Here is a 21,273-nt window from a genome sequence, read left to right on the forward strand (position 1 = left end):
TCATGAAAACCTAGAAGGATCACTTAAGATCAATCGTAACTTTGTCGACCATAAAAATAATTTAAAATTTATTGTAACACAAAGTGAATCAAGAATGAAGATTTGAATTTGATAGATCACGAAATGCATAAAATCAATAAGATTGGTTAAAAAAGTTATATTTTATATTTTTATTGATTAGTTGCAAGGAAATATTCCCAAAGCTAATCAAATCTAATTATAGTAGAACAAATAGAAAGGCTAAAATGTTCCTTACTTTTAATTAACAGTGAATATCTTTTGATTTTTGAAGAAAGACATTTTCACTTGTCAGTGTTTATGAAAATCCTCCCCNCATTGTATAGTTCAGTTATACTTCTTATATACTCTCTATAGTAGATTTTTATTTCTTAATTATAATTCATCCAAAGAGTAAATATCTATTGTTCGATATTTTGTTGGTGGCGACTGACGGAAACCAAAGCAGTAGAAGTTAAACTAATTGTATCTAGCTCAAATATACTCTCATGATTTGGGTTTCCAGCGAACGACAGCTTTTGCGAAAAAATGGAAATTTTCTCAAAAATTTTCTTTCGTATATTTCGCAAACTTTTTCGTGAAATTTTGCATTTTTTGGCGTAAAAGAATTTTGCGAAAGTAAGCAACAACAATGAGGAATTTCGATGTACAAAAAAATATGTGACAATTTCGTGACAAATTGCGCTTTTTATTTATAAGGGATAATTTAGGATTGTATACGAACTATTATATTCTTTATTCATTTGATTAAATAAAGAGAAACAGTTAATAAAAGCTTGGTTGGTCAATAAATGAAAAGAAGAGTAGTTTTGTGTACAGGGTGTCCCACATCATATTAGATCGTTTATAGCTCAAAATTGTGATTTTAGGGACTAATCAGAAAATTTTAAAAATAATGAATCTTTTTCTAAAATTGTATAAAGTTTCTATAAATGTTTTCTAGCAGAAAATACTAGGTTTTTCGAGTATTCTGTCCGTATTTTTGCGTTAACGCTCGGAAATAATCTAATATGATATGGGACGCTCTGTATGTACTAAACTTTCTCATATTTGTTGAATACGACATTTTTCAACTTCTTAAATTTCGTCCCGAGTTTCAGTTAAAAAATATATTTTAAATAATCCAAGGTTCTCGAGACAGGGCGACATTGTGGAAAAGCCACAAATTCTAATCCCTATATCTTTGCAACACAATGTCAGATCTTCGAGATTACAAACTTTGAATTATGTGAAATCATTAATAAACTAAGTTTGGAATATCAGGTTTTAAAGATAATGTCTAGAATATTTGAGTTTGTGGCAAATACTCAATTCCTTCTGACATGAAGGACAATATTTAACGAAAATGTTTAAAAAAATGTTTAAAAAAATGTTTAAAAAAATGGTTAAAAAAAACAACAAATTATGTTTGAAGGCATATTGTTAGATGTGATGTTCGAAAGAGAAAAATATATTTCTCTAAATATTGTTTGTAATGTCTTTTCCGACATCTCCTAAAGTCAACTTGAATATTTCGACAAATTTTTCCCAGCGTTCAACACCAAAATCACCAGAAATTTTTTAAGTCACTTTTAAAATTTGGCCTTTAAAATACAAAAATTACTTTTGTAAGAATATACAGGGTGTCCCACAAAACATGACACTTTGTGAATAGTTTTGAATGTCTTCTTCCATATACTGTGTCTGTATAAGATATTTTAGACTTTTTGCAGTTTATTTAGTTTTTAAAAATCTTTTACTCAAATATATTTTACTTTGAATACAATTTTACTATAATTTGGCTGGCAGGAAGATTTTTATATTGTTCTCTCGGGGTTTGAACAATTAACAAACTATGGAAGAAGACATTTTAAACTTTTCACCAAATGTCATGTTTCGTGGGACACCCTGTATATAACGGCAAACTAGTATTGGTAGTAGTAGGATTACTAGGAGCTGGACAGAACTAAGAAAAGGGTAAAATTTATTGCAATAGTAGGACTATTTATTTTTTAATGTAGTGTGAGGGAGTGGATTTTTTTTGTCACGTGATAGAAATTCAAATAATATTTGTTCTTCTTAATAACTCTGTACAATTAAAAAACATAGAAAGATTTCAATTAAACTTACAATCTACTTTATTTCAACGTAAATAACCAGATAAAAACCATTAATACAAACAGTGAGGGGCTTGCCCCCCTACCCCTGGACCAATTAAATCTATGGATTTCAGTGGGGTTTTCAGCCCCACGGGTGCTGAGCCTTCCCCTGGAAAGAAAACAAAATGCAAGCCCCCCCCCCTGGACAAATTCACGACTACACCCCTGATTTATACAAAACATACATATAAAGCAGAACAGCAGAATATGTATGTATATTTATTTGCGTGTATGTTTGCAAACCGTATCAATTAAAAAATTATTTTTAGAATGTTCTCAAAAACATAGGTTAGGTCGTTTCAGCTGTAATAGTCAGGGCTAATCAAAAATTTGATAAGAATGAATTGTACAAATATGTATAAACATAATAAAAACTGGAGAAAATAATAGGGGTTTTGAGTATTATGTGCGCGCATTTTGGCGTTACATCTTAGATAATGCAATTTATATGATATGGGTCACTCTGTATATACACTTTTTTTAGCCAAAGATAGTTTTCTACGATTTTGGAAATACCACAGGCAACGTTGGCACCTTATACAATAGAGTGTGCTGAAGTACTAATCTAGATGTAGAAATAAAATATCAATGTTATTCAAATTTGTTATATTTCTGACGGATATTACAATGTAAAGCGATACAAAAATGAAAGCACAATAAGTGACTTAGAAGACTGGATGGTTAAATAACCTGTGTCGAGAACTTTTGAAGGAAAAAACCTGATTTGCATCGACTTAACATCTGGAGAGATGAACTCCAACTTCAAAATGGAAAATTATAAAGCTTTCATCTTATTCAAAAGTTCACAACACAGATAAATAGTGTGACGACAAACTTTTATTTAAAGATATAAATAAATTTAAATTTAAATTTAAATGCAGTGTAGAAATAATGCAGTGTTTAAGGCTTGCATTTTAACTATTGTGATTTTTATAACGTGTAAGTACTTTCATTGATATCACCGGATGTAGTTTAAATATATATAAATATATACATTACAATCTGTTCACTTTTAGGATTATCATTTCCATGCTTTGAAAGTTCACAATTAGCTCTGTAATAATAGAGCGGGGTCTTATATTTAAACATTGGCGATTTTCTGTGTTATTGATCAATTCAGAGGATTTATAAAATATATATCTCACGCAGATGTACTGTCAATTGGCGGATTATCAAATTGAAATAAATTGCAGGTTTCTCGTTTTGTAGGATTATAGAGAGACAAGTTTCAGATTATCTGGAGTCCCGTTCTCGTAGAAGTTCCTCAGCTGAGTTGAACATGAGGGGGAGGAGACTACAGGGGTCTGCAGGGACATTGTGATACTCACAGGGGTCAGGATGTTGGTCGGGGTCAACCCTGTCCTCCCGTCCATCAGGGCGTCGAAGTTTAGGCTTGAGAAAATGTTCGTCGGCGTCTCAATTGGTATTCCTTCAATACTTCTCAGGCTTTGTGACGCAGGTTTAATACTGAGGCTGAGGGAGGTTGGACGTTTAGAGGGGAGGGGCATGTTTAATGCTTCCTCGTGAGTCAGATGATATATTTGGTAACTTGTATTGGTTTCTTCCTCAGCTTTCACGATTACTTTTGCATCATTTGGCTCTACACTTGGAGTAATCAGCTGTACACTTGGGATAGTAAGCTGTACGCTTGGCACTGTACGCTTTACACTGGTAATTGGTTGAACGTTGGGTAGGATGCGTTGAACCGCTTGGTTAGGTTGAGATCTGCAGACGTTATCGAGTTTACAAACACTTTTATGTGCATCTAGGATGAACTGTAGCTCCTCTCTTTGAGACTGTAGGGCGTGGATCTCTTCTTGAAGTAGGCGTTTTTTCTCCTCCCACTGATCCACCTGCAAGATATAAAGATTTTTAATATAATTGAAATATGAAAGGTTTTCTTTGTTTTTGAAAATGAAAGGCTAGGACCAGCTAGGGGGCCGAAATTTAAAACATTTATATGTAAAGTTTGGTTGTTTCAAAATATTTAAACTTGACTCTCGCTTTCCGTGAAAAAAATTTGGAACGTTTTTTTTGACAGATTCTTATTAACTTATATTTTTCACACCTCTCCCTGTAGTGACTCCGTTTGATCAACCCTTCTCTTCCTGCACCTGGCAGCAGCCTGCTTGTTTCTCTCCCTTCTCTGTTTTATCCTCTCCTCCTCCTCCTGGGTCAGCACCTCCTCCTTCACAGTACTCCGCCTCCCAGACCTACTCCTAGCCGCCAGCTGGAGGTCGGCGAATACAGGCGGTTCGTTCACCGGCGTAACAATCGTTGAATACCCGCCTTGCCAGTTTTTATCGTCGATAAAGGCGGTTGTTTTAACAGCGGTAGGCATAGATAAGGGGTCAACTTCGTCCATCAGCATTACGTTGTTCAGGTTTAAAGAGTCATAAGGACTTGAATCCTCTGAAGGTTTTGAGAAACTGAAATTACTCAGATTTGTTTCGTTCACAATCCGTATATCGGAGGTCGGCATGGTTGCGCTCTGGGATATTGAATGACTCACTCTGGAGGTAGTCTCTGCTTGACTGAAGCTCTCCTGGCTCCGGATCCTGCCTTTGTTTTGCAGGAATCCGCCAGAATTCAACGGAACTGGGTTTTCCAATCCAATTCTGCAGCTGACTGTGGGGTGCGGTTATACGTTGGCATGTCCGGACTCCGGACCGGTCCGAGCTCTGACGTCAAATCAGGCAGAATCAGGCAGTTGCGTCCGTCGTGGATTTTCATGAAAATAAGACGGACCGGGTCATCCGACACGCTCCCTGGTAGCCCACGGCAGGGGTCACTATTTGTGACGTAGTGAATTATATGACTCATACTTGAATTCTCAGAATCTGCCAGGCCGGAGAGAAGGGAGACGGTTCTAGAAACAGGGCGCTTATTTCATCATGATTTTTAGCTGGGTCCTGCTGTGGTCAACTATTCAATATATATACATATGTATATATCAGGGGCGTAAATAAGGATTCTGTAGGGGGTGGGTAATTTTTTTAAAAAGCTGGTTTTCTCAATCCCTAAATTATTTTTGGCCCCCATTCCCCAGCTGTAAAAAAGCCCCCAATTAAAAAAAAAAACATTTTCAAATTCCATTTACACATTTGCCCCCAATTGCCCACAATTGGAAAAGAATGCCCCCAATTAAAACACATTTGCCCCCAATTGACCCCAATTGGAAAAAATGCCCCTAATTTAAAAAAACATTTTCTAATTCCGGCCACTAATACATTTGCTGTTGGAAAAAAATGACCCCAATTGAAAATTTGTTCAATTCCACTAACACATTTGCCCCCAATTTCCCCCAATCGTAAAAATGCCCCCAGTTAAAAAAACATTTTCAAATTTCACTAACACATTTGCCCCAATAATTTTAAAATTGTCCCCAAAATTTTTAACTTGCCCACAATTTTACTTTGATTGCCCCTAATATCTATAAATTGACCCCAGAAAATATAAAGTTGACCATTAACAAATCCCCCAAAACTAAATGCCTCCAAACATAAAAATGCCCCTTTTCGACTCACATTTGCCCCTAAAAAAATTTATTTGCACCCAGTAAAAACAAGTTTGGCCCCCAATTTCTTTTTAAATTATCATTTAAATGATAATTTTAATTAAAACAATTTGCCCCCATTTCTTTCAATTTTGTCAATGTCAAATGGGATTGAGAAAGAAAATAATATTCAGAAATGTATATTGTGAATTTGTATAGTTTAATTTAAAGGGAGTGACCGGCAATGTATGGTGGTTGAACTGAAAGATTTGCAGTATTGTGGACAACTTTTTAGGATTCATTTGAGACATATAAAAGTTTCTTCGACATATGTACTGAGTTTGAGCGCAAAGTCGACGTTTAAAATCATGAAATTGGGTGTATACATTTTCAAAATTATTAAATATCATTAAGTAACGCGCGACGACAAAAAATATAAAAAAAATTCTACAGTAAACTAATCGGTTGAGAAAATAAAAATTAACTCTTATCATCGAAAATAAGTAAACTTATTCAATTATTTGTTTCTATATTCTTTCATTATTCACAAAGATGTTTTGCAAATTTTTTGGAATTTTTATTGAAAAGACAACATTTGAGGAATTTGTAGAAATCTGCGAACAAATTCATAGAAATTAAGAAATTCAATATAATGATGAAAACAAAATAATTAATTGATTTAACATTGGTATTGACAAATTTCAATTGAAAAATATGTCCCTAAACATCTAATTAATTTACTGTATAATTTTTACTTTATTTTTCGTCGTTTTCTATAGCATGGGGTGGGGGCACTGCCCCTTGAACCCCCAAATCTCTCCCCCCCCCTCCCCCCTTTATAAATAAACACCCAGTTACGCCTTACGGCCCTGCCATTTAAAAAGTGAAAAAATCTATAAATTCTTTGAGATCAATTCGCTTCGTTCTCCATAACACAATGTTTTACAACTTATCATAATTCTGTAAAAAATTGGTTTTAATATTTAAAAAATATAATTTAATCATATATATATATATATTCAGGGGCGGAATAAACCATTATCTCAGGGGGGGGGGCATAATTGCGCGAGTAAGCGCGGGAAAAAAATTCGGGCCCCCCTTAAAATTTAACAAATAGCAGTAAATTCCTATTTCTTATTTGCTCAAAAAATATAAGTTTAAAAAGTCCAGTTCTCCCACTTTCTCTCTGTAATCTCCAGTTCTCCCATATACTTTCTATATGTAAAATCCAGGAGCTCCGGTTGGGGCTCGTGGGCCCAGGCGCCCCTGTAGTCCGCCCCTGACATATATATATATAAATAATCTCTAGAACAAGAAGTCGCCATGCTCGCCTTTTCGACTCAAGTTATGACTTTAAATAATCCAATTAACATGAGACACAGTAATTGTGCAGTGTAAACAGACCCATTTTACTAAGAAAAGCTACTTGTTTTTCAGCATCAAATGCACTTCAGTATTGAGTTAATGTCGTCTTCCTATTCTAAACTTTTCACTTTAATAAGAACAATAATAATAATATTAATGTTATAAAATATTGCATTTTTTTCAGAAGTTTTTATTTGTATGTATCGGATATATTGATACAGCTACTACATTTAATTCTTAGTTTCTTATCAAAGAAAATGTCATAATTATATGAACTATAAATACAATTTTATAAACTAAAAACTTTTATGTAAATCACAGATTATGTATTCCATTTTATAGGAAATAATTTTGACGCGTATAGAATTTATAGAATTATATTATAGATACATCAATATATATTGATGTATATACATAGTTAAATCTCTGTTTTATGCTTCAATGTCCGGACAACGCACCTCTGCCCCTTCAGTAAAAGTAAATTTAACCTGGCTTTATGTAGCATAAAAGTCTGACCGCGTCAACCCTGTTGCACCGGCTAGTCCTGTCCATAGAGCTAGGTACAGTACACACTGGGACCGGAAAGGTTGACCCGGCTCGTAAATTCAAATGTATTACGGCTGCCCGTGTTACATAACTTAGAAATCCCCTTGACCGATTTGCCCTAAAAATTTAGTTTTTCGCTTGGTTCCGAGCTTCTAAGAATTAACTTGTAAATTGCATCCATTTTGATTTCCAGGCAGCGGTGGGTTTCCAACCTAGTGATTTCATAAACGTGTATCTTTATGAAAATTAAAAATTATTATTTCATTTTATAGTTAACAATTGTTATAAAAGTATACACAATTATATAAATTATTTAACTTTTATGGAAACATAGGTTTAAGTATAGTAATTGATAATTCATAAGATAAACTAGATAATTACATAAACTTATATCTTTTAAAACAAAAATGTGTATTTGATAATATTTGTCTTAAATATGTTTTAGAATATTTAACTTTTAATTGAAAACTATACAAATGTTTTAAGTACGTGGCACTAATAAATGTTGAGAATTTAGAAGTTATCATAAACATCAATTTTGTTTTTGTGAATTACAGGATTAAAAGGTTGATCCAAAGTTGTTTGTTTTAACATTTTCTATAGCAAAGAGAAGCTTCAAAGATAAAATATTTTAGAAAAATATATTTCTTTGATTTGTGTCTGTTTAACCCATGAATTTGAATAGTGAATACAGACCTGCGTAGAGTTTTCTTTTAGCCAACTCAAGCTATTCATTCTTTACAGGGTAGTTTGGCAGATAACGCTTTTTGCGTCAATTCTTGCAAAGAAACATAAGCTTGTTTTATGCGTATCCGGGTGCTACGCTGCGGCCCATATTTTATCAGCACTAACAGTTTAATGAATTATTTACGCCTAAATTGAATAGGAATTAATTACATAATGTGTACGCATTATGCAAGCAAAGGAACTAATATGGTTCAAATATGGTTCAAATATGGTTCAAATGTGGTTCAAATATGGTTCAAATATTGTAATCTTTGTCTGTCTGTTTGTTTTTCCGCTCGTAACTCAGGAACCCTTGAGCCGATTTGCCTCAAATTTTGTTTGGGTAACTTGTGACACCCATGGGAATGTTCTTAGTTTGGTTTTAAGAATCTAAGTGGAGTGGGTCGATCTAAACAGCGAAAATTTATATTCCTGTTAAAATCGTTGAAGTGCGGGTAAACGGCGGGAGTAAAATTTGGCAACCTCGGCAGCGCTGGCTTCCTCCTAAGCTAGTGTATGTTAGCTGTAAGCGGGGCAAACGGCTTGACCGATTTGGCTAAATTTGTTGAGGGAACCCATGGGTACCCCACTGCAAACTAACCAGGAGGAGAAGGTCAAATTAAATTGACATTGTTGGTATGACTTTGTGATCTCGTTGCTACTCTAATTCTAATTTTACGTACAAGTAGGAGCCAAATAAACTTCTTCGGTTACATATTAGCAATTTAAAACAATTTTATTCTTCTCAATAGCTCTGTAATTTGAAACATAAAAGATTTAATTTTCAATCGCTCGTGCAGTTTACTTTAGATTGACGTGACCCCGCGGGAGGTGACACCGTTGAGACAAGTTCAATTAAAAAAAAATTCACGGGCAACGCCGGGCATTTCAGCTAATTTGTGTATAAATTTTATTTATGTTAGCTTTTACTGGCCAAACAGCTGGACCGAATTGGCTGAATTTTGTTTAAGAACCCATGGGTTCCAGGGGGGTTATATAGATATGTTTAAGATTCTAAAAAAAAGCTGAAAAATGCTTAAGGAACGATTATTCCACATTCACCAAATTATTAAAAAAACCTCAAACTATTTTTTTTTCAAAGAAACGAGTATTTTGGTCGTGTTTTGGGCCTTACTCAGTTATTTTCCTCAAATTCCAACCGAGTTCCTCGTAATATACGATGATTTCATTAATTTAAAGAAAGCTTTTTGCAGTTTCTGAAACTTTAAAAGTGATTTAATCTCCAAGAATTTAAGAACTATTAATGTAGTATATTACATTTTCAAGGGGGGGGGGAGTGCTTATGGCCAGGGGCCTGGGACCGTTACCCCTCCCCCCACACTCTCAAGGTCTGATCTATAATAAAAATATTCAAAAATTAAAACATAAAGAATTGCATTCTGCTTTGGATAGATAGATAGATAGTATTGAATCAGTATTTAACAAACTTCGTGTCTAGCTGTACAGACTATATCAGGTTTGAACAGTTCTGCAAATATCTATAGAATAAAACAAGACATTCGTTATATATATATATGTTCCCTATAGCCAGACCAACGGGTTGACAGAATGGGCAAGGTTTTTTCGAGGAAACCCAGGGGTATCATGGGCTAAATAAGATCTAAAAATTTTGTTTTTCAATTTTTTTAAATAGAATTTTTTTCAACAGGCAACGCCGGGCACATCAGCTTGTATTTTATATAGTAATCCAAAACAATCGTTTTCACTTTTTAAAAAAAAATCATATTTTTTTTAAAGAAAAGGGAAAAGATTGTTTTTAAAAACTATTATTTTTGAAGGAATTCAGATTTCAATCTTGGAATTATAAACCCCTAAGAAGGATATCTGAATCCCTCCAGTGGACTTATAAACCACCAGGAAGGATATCTGAATCCCTCCTGTGGACTTATAAACCACTAGGAAGGATATCTGAATCCCTCCTGTGGACTTATAAACCACTAGGAAGGATATCTGAATCCCTTCTGTGGAATTATAAATCCCCTGAAAAGATATCTGAATCCCTCAAGTGGAATTATAAACCCATAGGAAGGATATCTGAATCCCTCAAGTGGAATTATAAACCCATAGGAAAGATATCTGAATCCCTCCAGTGGAATGTAAATCACCCTGAGTAAAGTTTTAAATTGTAAAAAGCATTTTTCAAAACCCTCCAGTGAAAATGAATTCCATCCGGTGGTCTCCAGTGGAGTCAAAATCTTACTGCGAACTTCCGTGACTCGATATATATTTTGGTATCGGTGATAACAGCAAATAAAAACCTGAAAGGAAATTACCCTTTTTATGAAAGGAGAGAATAGATGCCATATCTCCTCCAATTTTGGATAAAATCTTTAAACCCCCTGACAACGCAGTTAGATAGATAGATAGATATATATTTGACTAAATATTTAAGTAATAACAATTTAAGTTTCACAATTTTTACATTTTAATTTAGCCAGGGCCTCTCTAACCATTGTTAGAGGTATAATTTTTTTTTGTTAATAAGCATGGGCCTTAATATATATATATATATATACATAACTCCGTTATACCCATATTGTTATATATCACATCGCATTACTTGTAATTACGCTGTTAAGGCCCAATGATAATCTAAATTGAAGAAATATAGGAAGTTGATATAGAGATTCCGATTTGATTACAGTGAGAGAGTAATAGTGTCCTTGTTTAAAGAAATGAGTCGGAGATCATGCTAATTATTTTGGTATTGGTCGACCAAATGCTTGTGTACCATGAGAGAGACATTGATAGCTGATCGAGTCCATTGGTTTGGCGCTGATTGAGTTTGTGCTAGTGTCTGTGAGACATTGATAGCTGATCGAGTCCATTGGTTTGGCACTGATTGATTTCGTGCTTGTGTCTGTGAGACATGATAGCTGATCGAGTCCATTGGTTTGGCGCTGATTGAGTTTGTGCTAGTGTCTGTGAGACATTGATAGCTGATAGAGTCCATTGGTTTGGCACTGATTGATTGCGTGCTTGTGTCTGTGAGACATGATAGCTGATAGAGTCCATTGGTTTGGCACTGATTGATTGCGTGCTTGTGTCTGTGAGACATTGATAGCTGATCGAGTCCATTGGTTTAGTATTAATAGCTAAGTGAAACTGAATTGTACCTGGGAAGATATGTGTTAGAGAAACTGTTATGGAGTAGGGTTTTTACTACATTTATACTTAATTAGCTTGTTTGTTTGTCTGTCTGTCTAGCTGTTTGTATCCAATAAACGTCAAAACGGCTGAACTGATCCGACCCAAAATTTGTGTGGGACCTCACATGACCCCAGAGAAGGCCTGTTAATGATCAAAATTTCAAAAATTTTCCTCCAACAAAATTCGGATTTTTTTTCACTGATATTTCAGATCATTGCTTGAGTTGAGGTACGATGTTTAATGTTTAACATTCTTTAACATATAATATATTAGCTGAAGGGCCCGGCATTGCCCTTGGCAATATTTTTTTTTAGATAAAGAAGAAAAAAAGAAGAAAACAAATTCTATTTTTTAGCCTATAACACTCCCCGGCCACCCATGAGTGTCCACAAAAAAAATTCGGCCCATTCGGTCCAGTAGCTTGGCCGGCTATACGCAACATATATATATATATATATATATGCGAATGTCTTGTTTTGCTATATAGTCTGATATATGAGCAGGAATATTATATAGATATACACATGCATAGGGTTCTATACGTAGTACAATGCATTTCAAATTGAAATTTAACGAGAATAATAAGTTAAATTTTGTTAGAAATCTTCATCCTAATCTGCAGACCAATCAACAAACCTGCCCATTCACCATTTTCTTGGTTATTGTTCACCTAAATGATTTTTTCAATGATTTTGGTTAGTATAAATTGTATTTACTAGAAAATTCCAATTTTTAAACAGTGCAGGATCTAATATGATGTGGGACACCCTGTATATATGTACTTAACTTATAGTGTCATAACTAAAATTTATACTTCTATTTATGTGAAGTAAATAAATAACATATATCTGTGTGTTAAATATTTTTATTATAACAACTAACAAGGCCGCATTCCTTAATTTTCAGTATTCATAATTGTTTGTGATGACTTTAATTAAAGTTCAGGAGGGGNATTTTTTAAATCCCCTCTCCCCCCTCTTAATTGGAGTGTTTGCAAATTGCAACTAGATCCGTAGCTAAAGGGTCAAGTGAGCAAATCTATTTTCAAAATTTATTAAATTGCCCCGATAAAGTTCTAATCATGGATCGTTAAATTATTTGAAAAATAACAAACTTCTATCGTCTGTATCAAACCTTTCCCCTCCTAAGATTGTCATAAAAAAGAATTAGTATAATAATCATTAAAATTATAAATTTATTTTACTCACATGGCTGCCACGGCCCTCCGGCCAAAAATTTGCGACACTGTAATTTTCTCAAAATTAAAAGAGTAGAAAAACGAAAAATTTCATGAAGATTAATTTAAAAATCCCAAAAAAGTAATAAAATTTCAACGCTTTAAATCTAGGTACCTAGTTCCTACCGACAATTTGCCAGGCAAAAGGTTACTGTAATGTGAAAATTTTACTATGTGAAAAAGTTGCCATGGAACACTTTGCCAGGTTGACAATTTGTCATGTGATCATTTTCCAAGGTGATAATTTTGCCATGTTGACAATTTTGTTAGTTGACTATTATACCAGTTGACCATTTTTCCAATTGACCATTTTGCCAGTTGACAATTTTTCAAATTGACCATTTTGCCAGTTGACCATTTTTCCAATCGACCATTTTGCCAGTTGACCATTTTGCCAATTGAAAATTTTGCCAGTTGAACATTTTGCCAGTTGACATATATGTCAGTTAACATATTTGCCATTTGACATATTTGCCATTTGACATATTTGCCAGTTGACATATTTGCAAGTTGACATATTTGCAAGTTGACATATTTGCCAGTTGACATATTTGCCAGTTGAATTATTAGCCAGTAGATAATTTGCCAGTTAACATATTTGCCAGCTGAATTATTAGCCAGTAGATAATTTGCCAGTTAACACTTGGCCAGTTATACACATTGCCAGTTAACACTTTGCCAGTTAAGAGTTTGACAGTCAACACTTTGCCAGGTGACAACGGCCCCCAGCCCCGTGTCCTTTCCTAGCTGCAGAACCTGTGGCCCCTCAGAAGGGCTCACCTAACCCATAAATAAAGAGAGTAACCGGTAACAATAAAATTCTACGCACTCAGAACACTAATTATTCCATCGGAGGGATGGTAATCAACATCAGAATACTAATTATTCCATCGGAGGGATGGTAATCAACATCAGAATACTAATTATTCCATCGGAGGGATGGTAATCAACATCAGAACACTAAATACGTCACATAATAGATGTTTGCCTATGGAACTGTTGTTGTATTTTCTAGTGACCTAACGGTTCGCAATCACAATGGTACCCTTTAAACAAAGAGAATAGAATATATTCTATTCTCATTGCCTTTAAACCATTATCTGATCGGAGCTGAAAACTTTAAAATGGTGGATATCAAGATCAATGCTTGATTCTATCTTTTTCTAATCTCAAGACTAATTTAGTCTTTAGATTAATGTCAGAGATTAGAGATGCGCTCTTAAACTTTTGTAAATTCGGTTTTAAATTTTCCGGCATTTGTGGTGCATATCAATTGAACTAATGATCGATGGAACGAACGTAAGTTTTGAATTAATGTTTATTAAAACAAACGTTTATCAAGACTAACGTTCATCACGACTTTAGTCCGAAAATATGATAAATATGTTCTTTTGATAAGTTTGAATTAATTTCATAATTAAATTTATATTTGTGTAAATGTCTTAAAAGCCGGCTTGTAATTGTAAACAGCTGACTTAATTAGTTCAATCGGATATTAGTCCAATCGATATAGCATCGTATCTGTATAATTGTTAACAAGCGTAACCTTTATGCAGTAGAAATATCCAAAAGAGAGGATTAAGAAGAAAATTAAAAGTGATATTGAATACTCAGATTAAGCGATCGAGTTTTAAGATATCCCATTCTAAAGTTTTCAGCTCAGCGATGGTGAAGATAAAATATTTTTTTTAGCTTGACAATAATCTTCGTTTTTCTTGCAGAAAACCTTGCACGAAACTTTTGAGGAGAAACAACAAGTAGAAATAACTAAATTTCAGAACGAATAACATGGATATCTTCTTCATTCTCAAATCTCAATCAATCAATCAATTTAAAGGGTACAGTTGTTAATCAGACAAATATTTAATACATCGAAAGAATTTATCAAATGTCGTATTATTCGCACTTTCTGATAATGGAATGTTGCAGATATTTAGTTTTTTAATTCGATGATTATATGGAGCTCTTTAAAACTGTTCCCGCATATTCAGGGCTATTTATTTATTTTCGCAAATACTGAGATTTACGTAAAATAGTATTGAAAAATTGTCAAGACGACATTTGATAAATTCTTTCGATGAATTGCTCATTTAGAGTTTAACTGCATAAACAGAAAGTTATTAGAAATAACTTGTTGAGTCCCAGTAAGTCAGTATTTTTGTCAGTTACATTTTCTTTGTCGGTCCCTTTCCATTTCAAATTATCCTTTGTTTACCAAATTAAAAAAAGTTACATGATCGAGTTTATGCCTCTTGCCTGTGAACTTTGCGTCATTTACCGACTGCATGTTATGGTTTAAGGGACACCCTGTATCCAACTTGATGTTTGAACCAGTGATAGGGTAATTTGCAATTTAAGTATTAATTAATTTATTTGTAGTTTATCATTCCAATCCAAGCCTCTGAAGTCTGCGTCATTACAATTATATTACAAAATACAGGGATTTGAAAGTCGTCTTTGAACGTTGATTTTTTAGACATTCAGTCGTCAACCTATAATGTTCACATTTGTGATTCTTAAAACATAACCACAAAATTCTCCTCGTCAGATTTCCAAATGTGGTTGGTCCTTTTTCTACTGTCAATATTACCGGAGACAGTAAGAATTTCGTTCCAACTTAAATTTTATAAAATGAAACATAAACTGTTGATATCTCAGGTAATATTGAAAGCACAAAAAAGGCAGACCACATTTTTAAAATACCAAGACTAGGGTATTTTGTGCCTGTCAATTCCAGAATTTTAATTCTAAAATTTGCTTTACAAAAATGACGTAAATTATTTTAGTATATCTAACTTGATGTTTCAACCAGTAATGCGGTAATTTACAATTCAAGTATTATAATTATTTTTTACGTTAAATTTATTTTCTAAGAGATTTTTATTTAGCAATCTATCATTCCAGGGTGTGCCACGAAACAGGTCGACTTGAAAGTCGTCTTAAATCTCGGAAATTCAGTCGTCAACCTATGTATGATGGACGACTCAGAGCAAGGTTATAATGCAAGGAAAGTTATTTCAGAGGTGTGCGCATCTTTTTTACTTCAGTGTACTGTCTCTGGGCTGTATAAAGTAAACACAAGACGGCACAGCCTGACATGGGATCCATCTTTCACATAAAAAATCAATGAAATATTCTGGTCATAGGAAACTATTATGTGAATTATCAAAATTATCAAAATTTAATGCTTTTAACCCCCTCGGATACTAAACGAACACTAATGCATCTATTCGTGTTTACAAATTCCGCCCAGAAAGAACTGGTTTCAATATGTACGACTTTCCTTGCATTATAACCTTGACTCAGAGGTTCTGACGCATTAATTAATAGATTTCAAACCACTTCAACTCACTTTTACACGTATGCACAAGTTTAGCTTTAGTCTTGGGCAATATTATCATACATTATGGAATAATCTATTATAATTATAATCCAAATAAATTATGTAATGATTTTGCCCTTACAGTTTTCAAGACTTCATTAATAAATTAGACCTCTATCTATCCCTTACAGTTTTCAAGACCTCATTAATAAATTAGACCTCTATCTTACAGTTTTCAAGACCTCATTAATAATTTAGACCTTTATCTTTGATAGTTAGGGTGCAAGGTAGGATTTAAGAAAAGTTCAAAAAGTACGTCGGAAAAATGTTCATTTTGAAGTGCTTTTTAAATATATAAATGATGGCCCTGTCGCTTAATCAATAAAAAACTTGTTAACCTTTTCTGAAAAAAACGACCCACTGTTCTCCATCCTACCCAATTTATCAAAAAAACAAACATTTTTTTCCCCTAAATTTGTTCACAACTATAAAGTTGAAAAAAAAGTTATTGTTGTCTGATGTCAGTCGTTTTTAAGTTATTTAGAAAAATACACAGAGGGGAGGAGGGAAACAATCGTGATAGGGTTAAAAACAGCAGAGGCGCAACTAGGGGGGGGGCGGCCGGGCGAGTGCCCCCCAAGCACCTGAGAGGGGGGGGCGCCTTGAAGAATGAAAAGAAAGATTTGCAAATATCATTATCACAGGAGTCAGGAATAATGAATTATAAAATCAAAATAGTTATTGTAGAAATTGTATTATTCTCTGGTTAGTTTTAAAAAAAATATTTTTATCTTTCTGAATTCTCAATGCTGGCTATTGTAAACATTTAATGTAAACAAGTTCCGAGTTGTTTTCAAACTTTGAATTATTTTGGTAAAATTTTGAAATATCAAACGATTACACCACTCGGTGCAAAGATTTAGGGATTAGAATATTTGAGTTTGTGGTAAAAACTCAGTTCCAAATCTAGAGAACATTCTGAGACTGAACCTGTCAAACTTCTAACTGATTATCATAATTGATAACTGTAACCTGTTTATCTTCTTTGAAAGAACTTCTATAAAATCGAAATAAAATGAATGTTGGTTCGAATGATCAATCATAATTTCAATAACTTCAGGAGAAAGTGTAACCTTTTCTGTCCTTTTTCAATATAGTTGATTAAAATTATATATGTATTTTAATGTTTTTTTTTTCAGAATATATAAATGATTATTTCTTGTAATTATATCTGTAATTAAACAAGGCACTTAACAAATTTTCTTTGGCGCTCCGCGCACACATTAAAAGAATTGATTGACTCATATCGTTAATTTTACAGTTGTTGAAAGCATAAATTTTTAAAAAACACAAGACAAAAAACGATTTGAATTAAAAACACCAAAATTTGCATGCAGCAACTGAAAATTTCCTTTTTTCAACATTAACCCCTTAAAAAAGCAATTTTATTTTTGAAAANGAATCCAGGGTTGGATCCGGCAAAAGTGATAGTTGCGCAAGACTATCTTTTTGAGATTTTCTGAAAAATTAACATTGCAACTTTATGTCTGGGGTTTTAAATTTATGAGATAAAATTAGATTTTTTTAACATGAACGTTTTTAAAAAACAATAATTAGTTACATAATTAAATACTTAGAAAATATATTATCTCTCACGACTTAGCACATTCCAGAAGCAATGTCTGATTGAAATAACGGTAAGAATATGTTTTATCATTTAGCAGATTAACACCTAACACAGTTATCATTTTTTAAATGGGAATCCTTGGAAATATCTCAAACTTAACCTGTGCAAAGAAAATATCATTCTTGCAAAAAAAAAGTTCCAGATTAAGAAAAACTATTTATAACTAAAGTTACAGGAGATTTCTCTATACCAAGGGACCCAGTCTGCTCTGGATTTTTAGTTGAGGTTGAGGGGATACCCGTAGGTAAACTTATAGATTTCCGGAAAAACTAGCTGTCTGCAGCTGTTTTTCATATTTTGAGATGAAATGCCTTGATTTATTTTACGAAAACCATGCAGAGCGGCATGTAAGTATACTTTTTGTCCCAAGGGGGAGTTAAGTAACTTAAAATCCCGCCAATAGAGAATCATCAGTAACAAAGATTTGATGAATAGTCAGATTAAAAACCTTTAGTTTTAGTTGCGGGCCCATTTTCCAAACCTGAAGTTAAGCCCCATCTTATGACAACTAACTATGCAACCTGAAACTGAAATTTTGCTGCAAACTCTGAATTTTTAATCTTTAATCTCTAATTTTTGCAACGACTCGATGCTGTAACCCTTTGATATTTAAAACTAGATGAATTCTGAGCCGGCGGTTTAAAAATTCAGGAAAATACGTGCTTAGGTCTAAGCTGTCGTTGGGTCTTACTTACGGCTAGAGCTTTTGGTTCCAAGCATCTTATTTTCGACAGAGTTGAGTTCAAAAAACCGGTTTACTATTCTATTTGGTGGATTTTCATGGTAGGAATTGGCGCATTCCGGGTTTTTATGAGAACAATACTCAACATCGAGCCTTATTGTCCACTAAAACCAACCAAGGTCGGTTTTATTTTTATCGGGCCTTGATCCTCAGTTGAGCCTATGATCTCGCAGCTGTCAATCAAGTGACACAATTGCTGTCGTCAGAGTTGAGTCTAAGATTGGGTCTTAAAGTTGGGTTTAAGGAATTACGACCCGAGCCGAAGCTTTTAAATCACGGGCTCTGTTAAGCCAAATAAAGAAATATCAAAGATTTACACAATCTGGTTGCAAAAATACAAATATTAGAAGCTTCGTTTTTTGTGGCAAAAACTGATTTTCTTTTTTTAACTATTATTAGGCTATGGCTGGCTAGAGGGCCGAGCACTGCGGCCACCTCAATCTGTTTGAAAAATCATATATGAAACTGGTGGAAGAGAAGGAGCAAGCTTATGCTTGAATATTGGAAAGCTTCTTAGGGTACCGATGGAATCGGACATTGCCATCTTTGATTGTAGAAAATTACGCTTACAGCCCCTATCAGCGAGAGACCATGTGCGAAAAACTATAGAAGAACAAATTCAGAAAATTTCATCTTTACCACGACTGGTTTATTAGAAAAATTCTTACAAGTAAGTCTGTTGTGTGAGCACTGTTCTGTTTGTGTTGTGTTAAAGTATGTCTGCTGTGTATAGAATGTATGTCTGCTGTGTATGAAATGTATGTCTGCTGTGTATGAAATGTGTGTCTGCTGTGTATAGAATGTATGTCTGCGTATGAAATGTATGTCTGCTGTGTATGAAATGTATGTCTGCTGTGTATGAAATGTATGTCTGCTGTGTATGAAATGTATGTCTGCTGTGTATAAAATGTATGTCTGCTGTGTATATTATGTATGTCTGCTGTATATTTAAAGTATGTCTGCTGTGTATGAAATGTATATCTGTTGTGTATAGAATGTATGTCTGCTGTGTATGAAATGTATGTCTGCTGTGTATGAAATGTATGTCTGCTGTGTATAGCATGTATGTCTGCTGTGTATGAAATGTATGTCTGCTGTGTATGAAATGTATGTCTGCTGTGTATGAAATGTATGTCTGCTGTGTATGAAATGTATGTTTGCGGTGTAAGTAACTTATGTCTGCTGTGTATATTATGTATGTCTGCTGTATATTTAAAGTATGTCTGCTGTTTATGAAATGTATGTCTACTGCGTATGAAATGTATGTCTGTTGTGTATTCATTGTATGACTGCTGCAGTGTATTTATTGTATGTTTGTGGTGTATGTGGCTTATGTCTCCTGTTTATGTAAAATATGTCTGCAGCTGTGTATTTATTTTATGTCTGCTGTGTATTTATTGTATGTCTGCTGTGTATTCATCTTATGTCTGCTGTGTATTTATTGTATGTTTGTGGTGTATGTAGCTTATGTCTCTTGTGTATATAAAGTAGGTCTGCTGGGTATGTAAAGTAGGTCTGCTCTGCTATTAACTTTAACTTGTAACATATAAACTTGAAAACATCAGTTAATATAGAAACTTTGTTTTCATTAAAAGTGTTGAGAGTAATTTGAGTCCTCGTTGAAATATACGGGCTGAGGTACTTGGCATAGATCGATTATGAGCTTGTTTGATAGCTACGCTTGTATCCTTGTGTGACAGTTAGAGCTCGATTAATGGCTTGCTAGCTAGGCTTGTGTCCATGTGTGACATTTAAAGCTCGAGTAATAGCTTCCTTGATAGCTACGCTTGTGTGTGTGTCCCTGGGGGACATTCAGAGCTCGATTAATAGCTTGTTTAATAGCTATGCTTGTGCCCCTGTGTGGCATTTAGAGCTTGTTTAATAGCTAGTGTCCGTTTGGACACCGATAGCTAAAGAGATCGCGCCCAGTGGTGTTGATAGTTCACGGGATTGTAGCCTTGTGGATTGTGTCCTGTTTGACTTAGATAGCGGACGGATTGTACCTGGACTGATACAGTTTGGGTCGAAGTTTTAAGAGTACGGCATTTGTATGTAATTTTGTCTGCTTTACATGTTTCCATGTCTAATGCTATGTATGTGTGTATGCCTGCAATATATGTGTCTGCTATATAGGTATGTCTGCTATATTTATGTATGTATGTCTGCGGTATATTGTGTGTGTACGTCATAAAACACTTGTATAAGAATCCAGGGTTGGATCCAGTATAAAGGATTTTAGTATATCCTGGTCTCTAGTGTACACCGTACCTTAGACTATACATACTTATACTTGTATACTTGTATACAGGGCTTATATAGCTTAATACATTATTTCAACTTAACAACTTGTTTGTTCATTTCATTACTGTATAAAGTTTGCAGTCATTCAGCATTCTTTAACCTTTTTTATATATCTTTCAAGAGATAACTTTTTAAATGATCTGGTTGAATTCTTTTATTAATTTTAATTAGAATATTAATTAAAATTTATTTCCAATTTCCATAATTTATTGTTAGTAATTTAAATTGCACTGCCGTTATGCATTTTTGAAATGTCAAATTTAATTTTTGCTCTGAAATGGCAACTTTTGTCTATTTTATTTTTTGTGGTTTATCCGTCTATCATTCTATTTATTTTTGTTATTCTGCCCATTTGTTTTTATTATTTTTTACGATTTTTTTATTTAAAACTTTTATATTTCATAAATGGTTCCCAGAATCTATTTGACGTTTATTAGACACTAACAAACCAACAAGCACAAATTAACAATCCAAATAAAATTAAAAACAAAGACGACAGCCAATGTATATTTTTGAAACACTGT

General features: G+C 33.8%; 1 protein-coding gene across 1 annotated transcript; it reads right to left on the bottom strand.

Annotated features, from left to right (window-relative positions):
• Positions 1–2,745: 2,745 nt before the first annotated feature.
• On the bottom strand, positions 2,746–4,796 carry LOC111705432 (proto-oncogene c-Fos). Its single transcript, XM_023477989.1, has 2 exons — positions 4,225–4,796; positions 2,746–4,009 (listed from the first exon to the last, which is right to left on the bottom strand). Exons 1-2 carry the CDS (start codon positions 4,636–4,638, stop codon positions 3,368–3,370), a joined length of 1,056 nt encoding a protein of 351 aa, XP_023333757.1. The 5' UTR covers positions 4,639–4,796; the 3' UTR covers positions 2,746–3,367.
• Positions 4,797–21,273: the final 16,477 nt, after the last annotated feature.

This window comes from Eurytemora carolleeae, unplaced genomic scaffold (assembly GCF_000591075.1).
Source record: "Eurytemora carolleeae unplaced genomic scaffold, Eaff_2.0 scaffold489, whole genome shotgun sequence".
NCBI lineage: Eukaryota > Metazoa > Arthropoda > Copepoda > Calanoida > Temoridae > Eurytemora > Eurytemora carolleeae.

Coding starts and splice junctions, on each gene's coding strand:
- LOC111705432 (XM_023477989.1), bottom strand. CDS start 4,638: ATGCCGACCTCCGATATACGGATTGTGAACGAAACAAATCTGAGTAAT. Junction 4,010..4,224: donor CGGAGTCACTACAGGGAGAG/GTGTGAAAAATA, acceptor TATATCTTGCAG/GTGGATCAGTGGGAGGAGAA.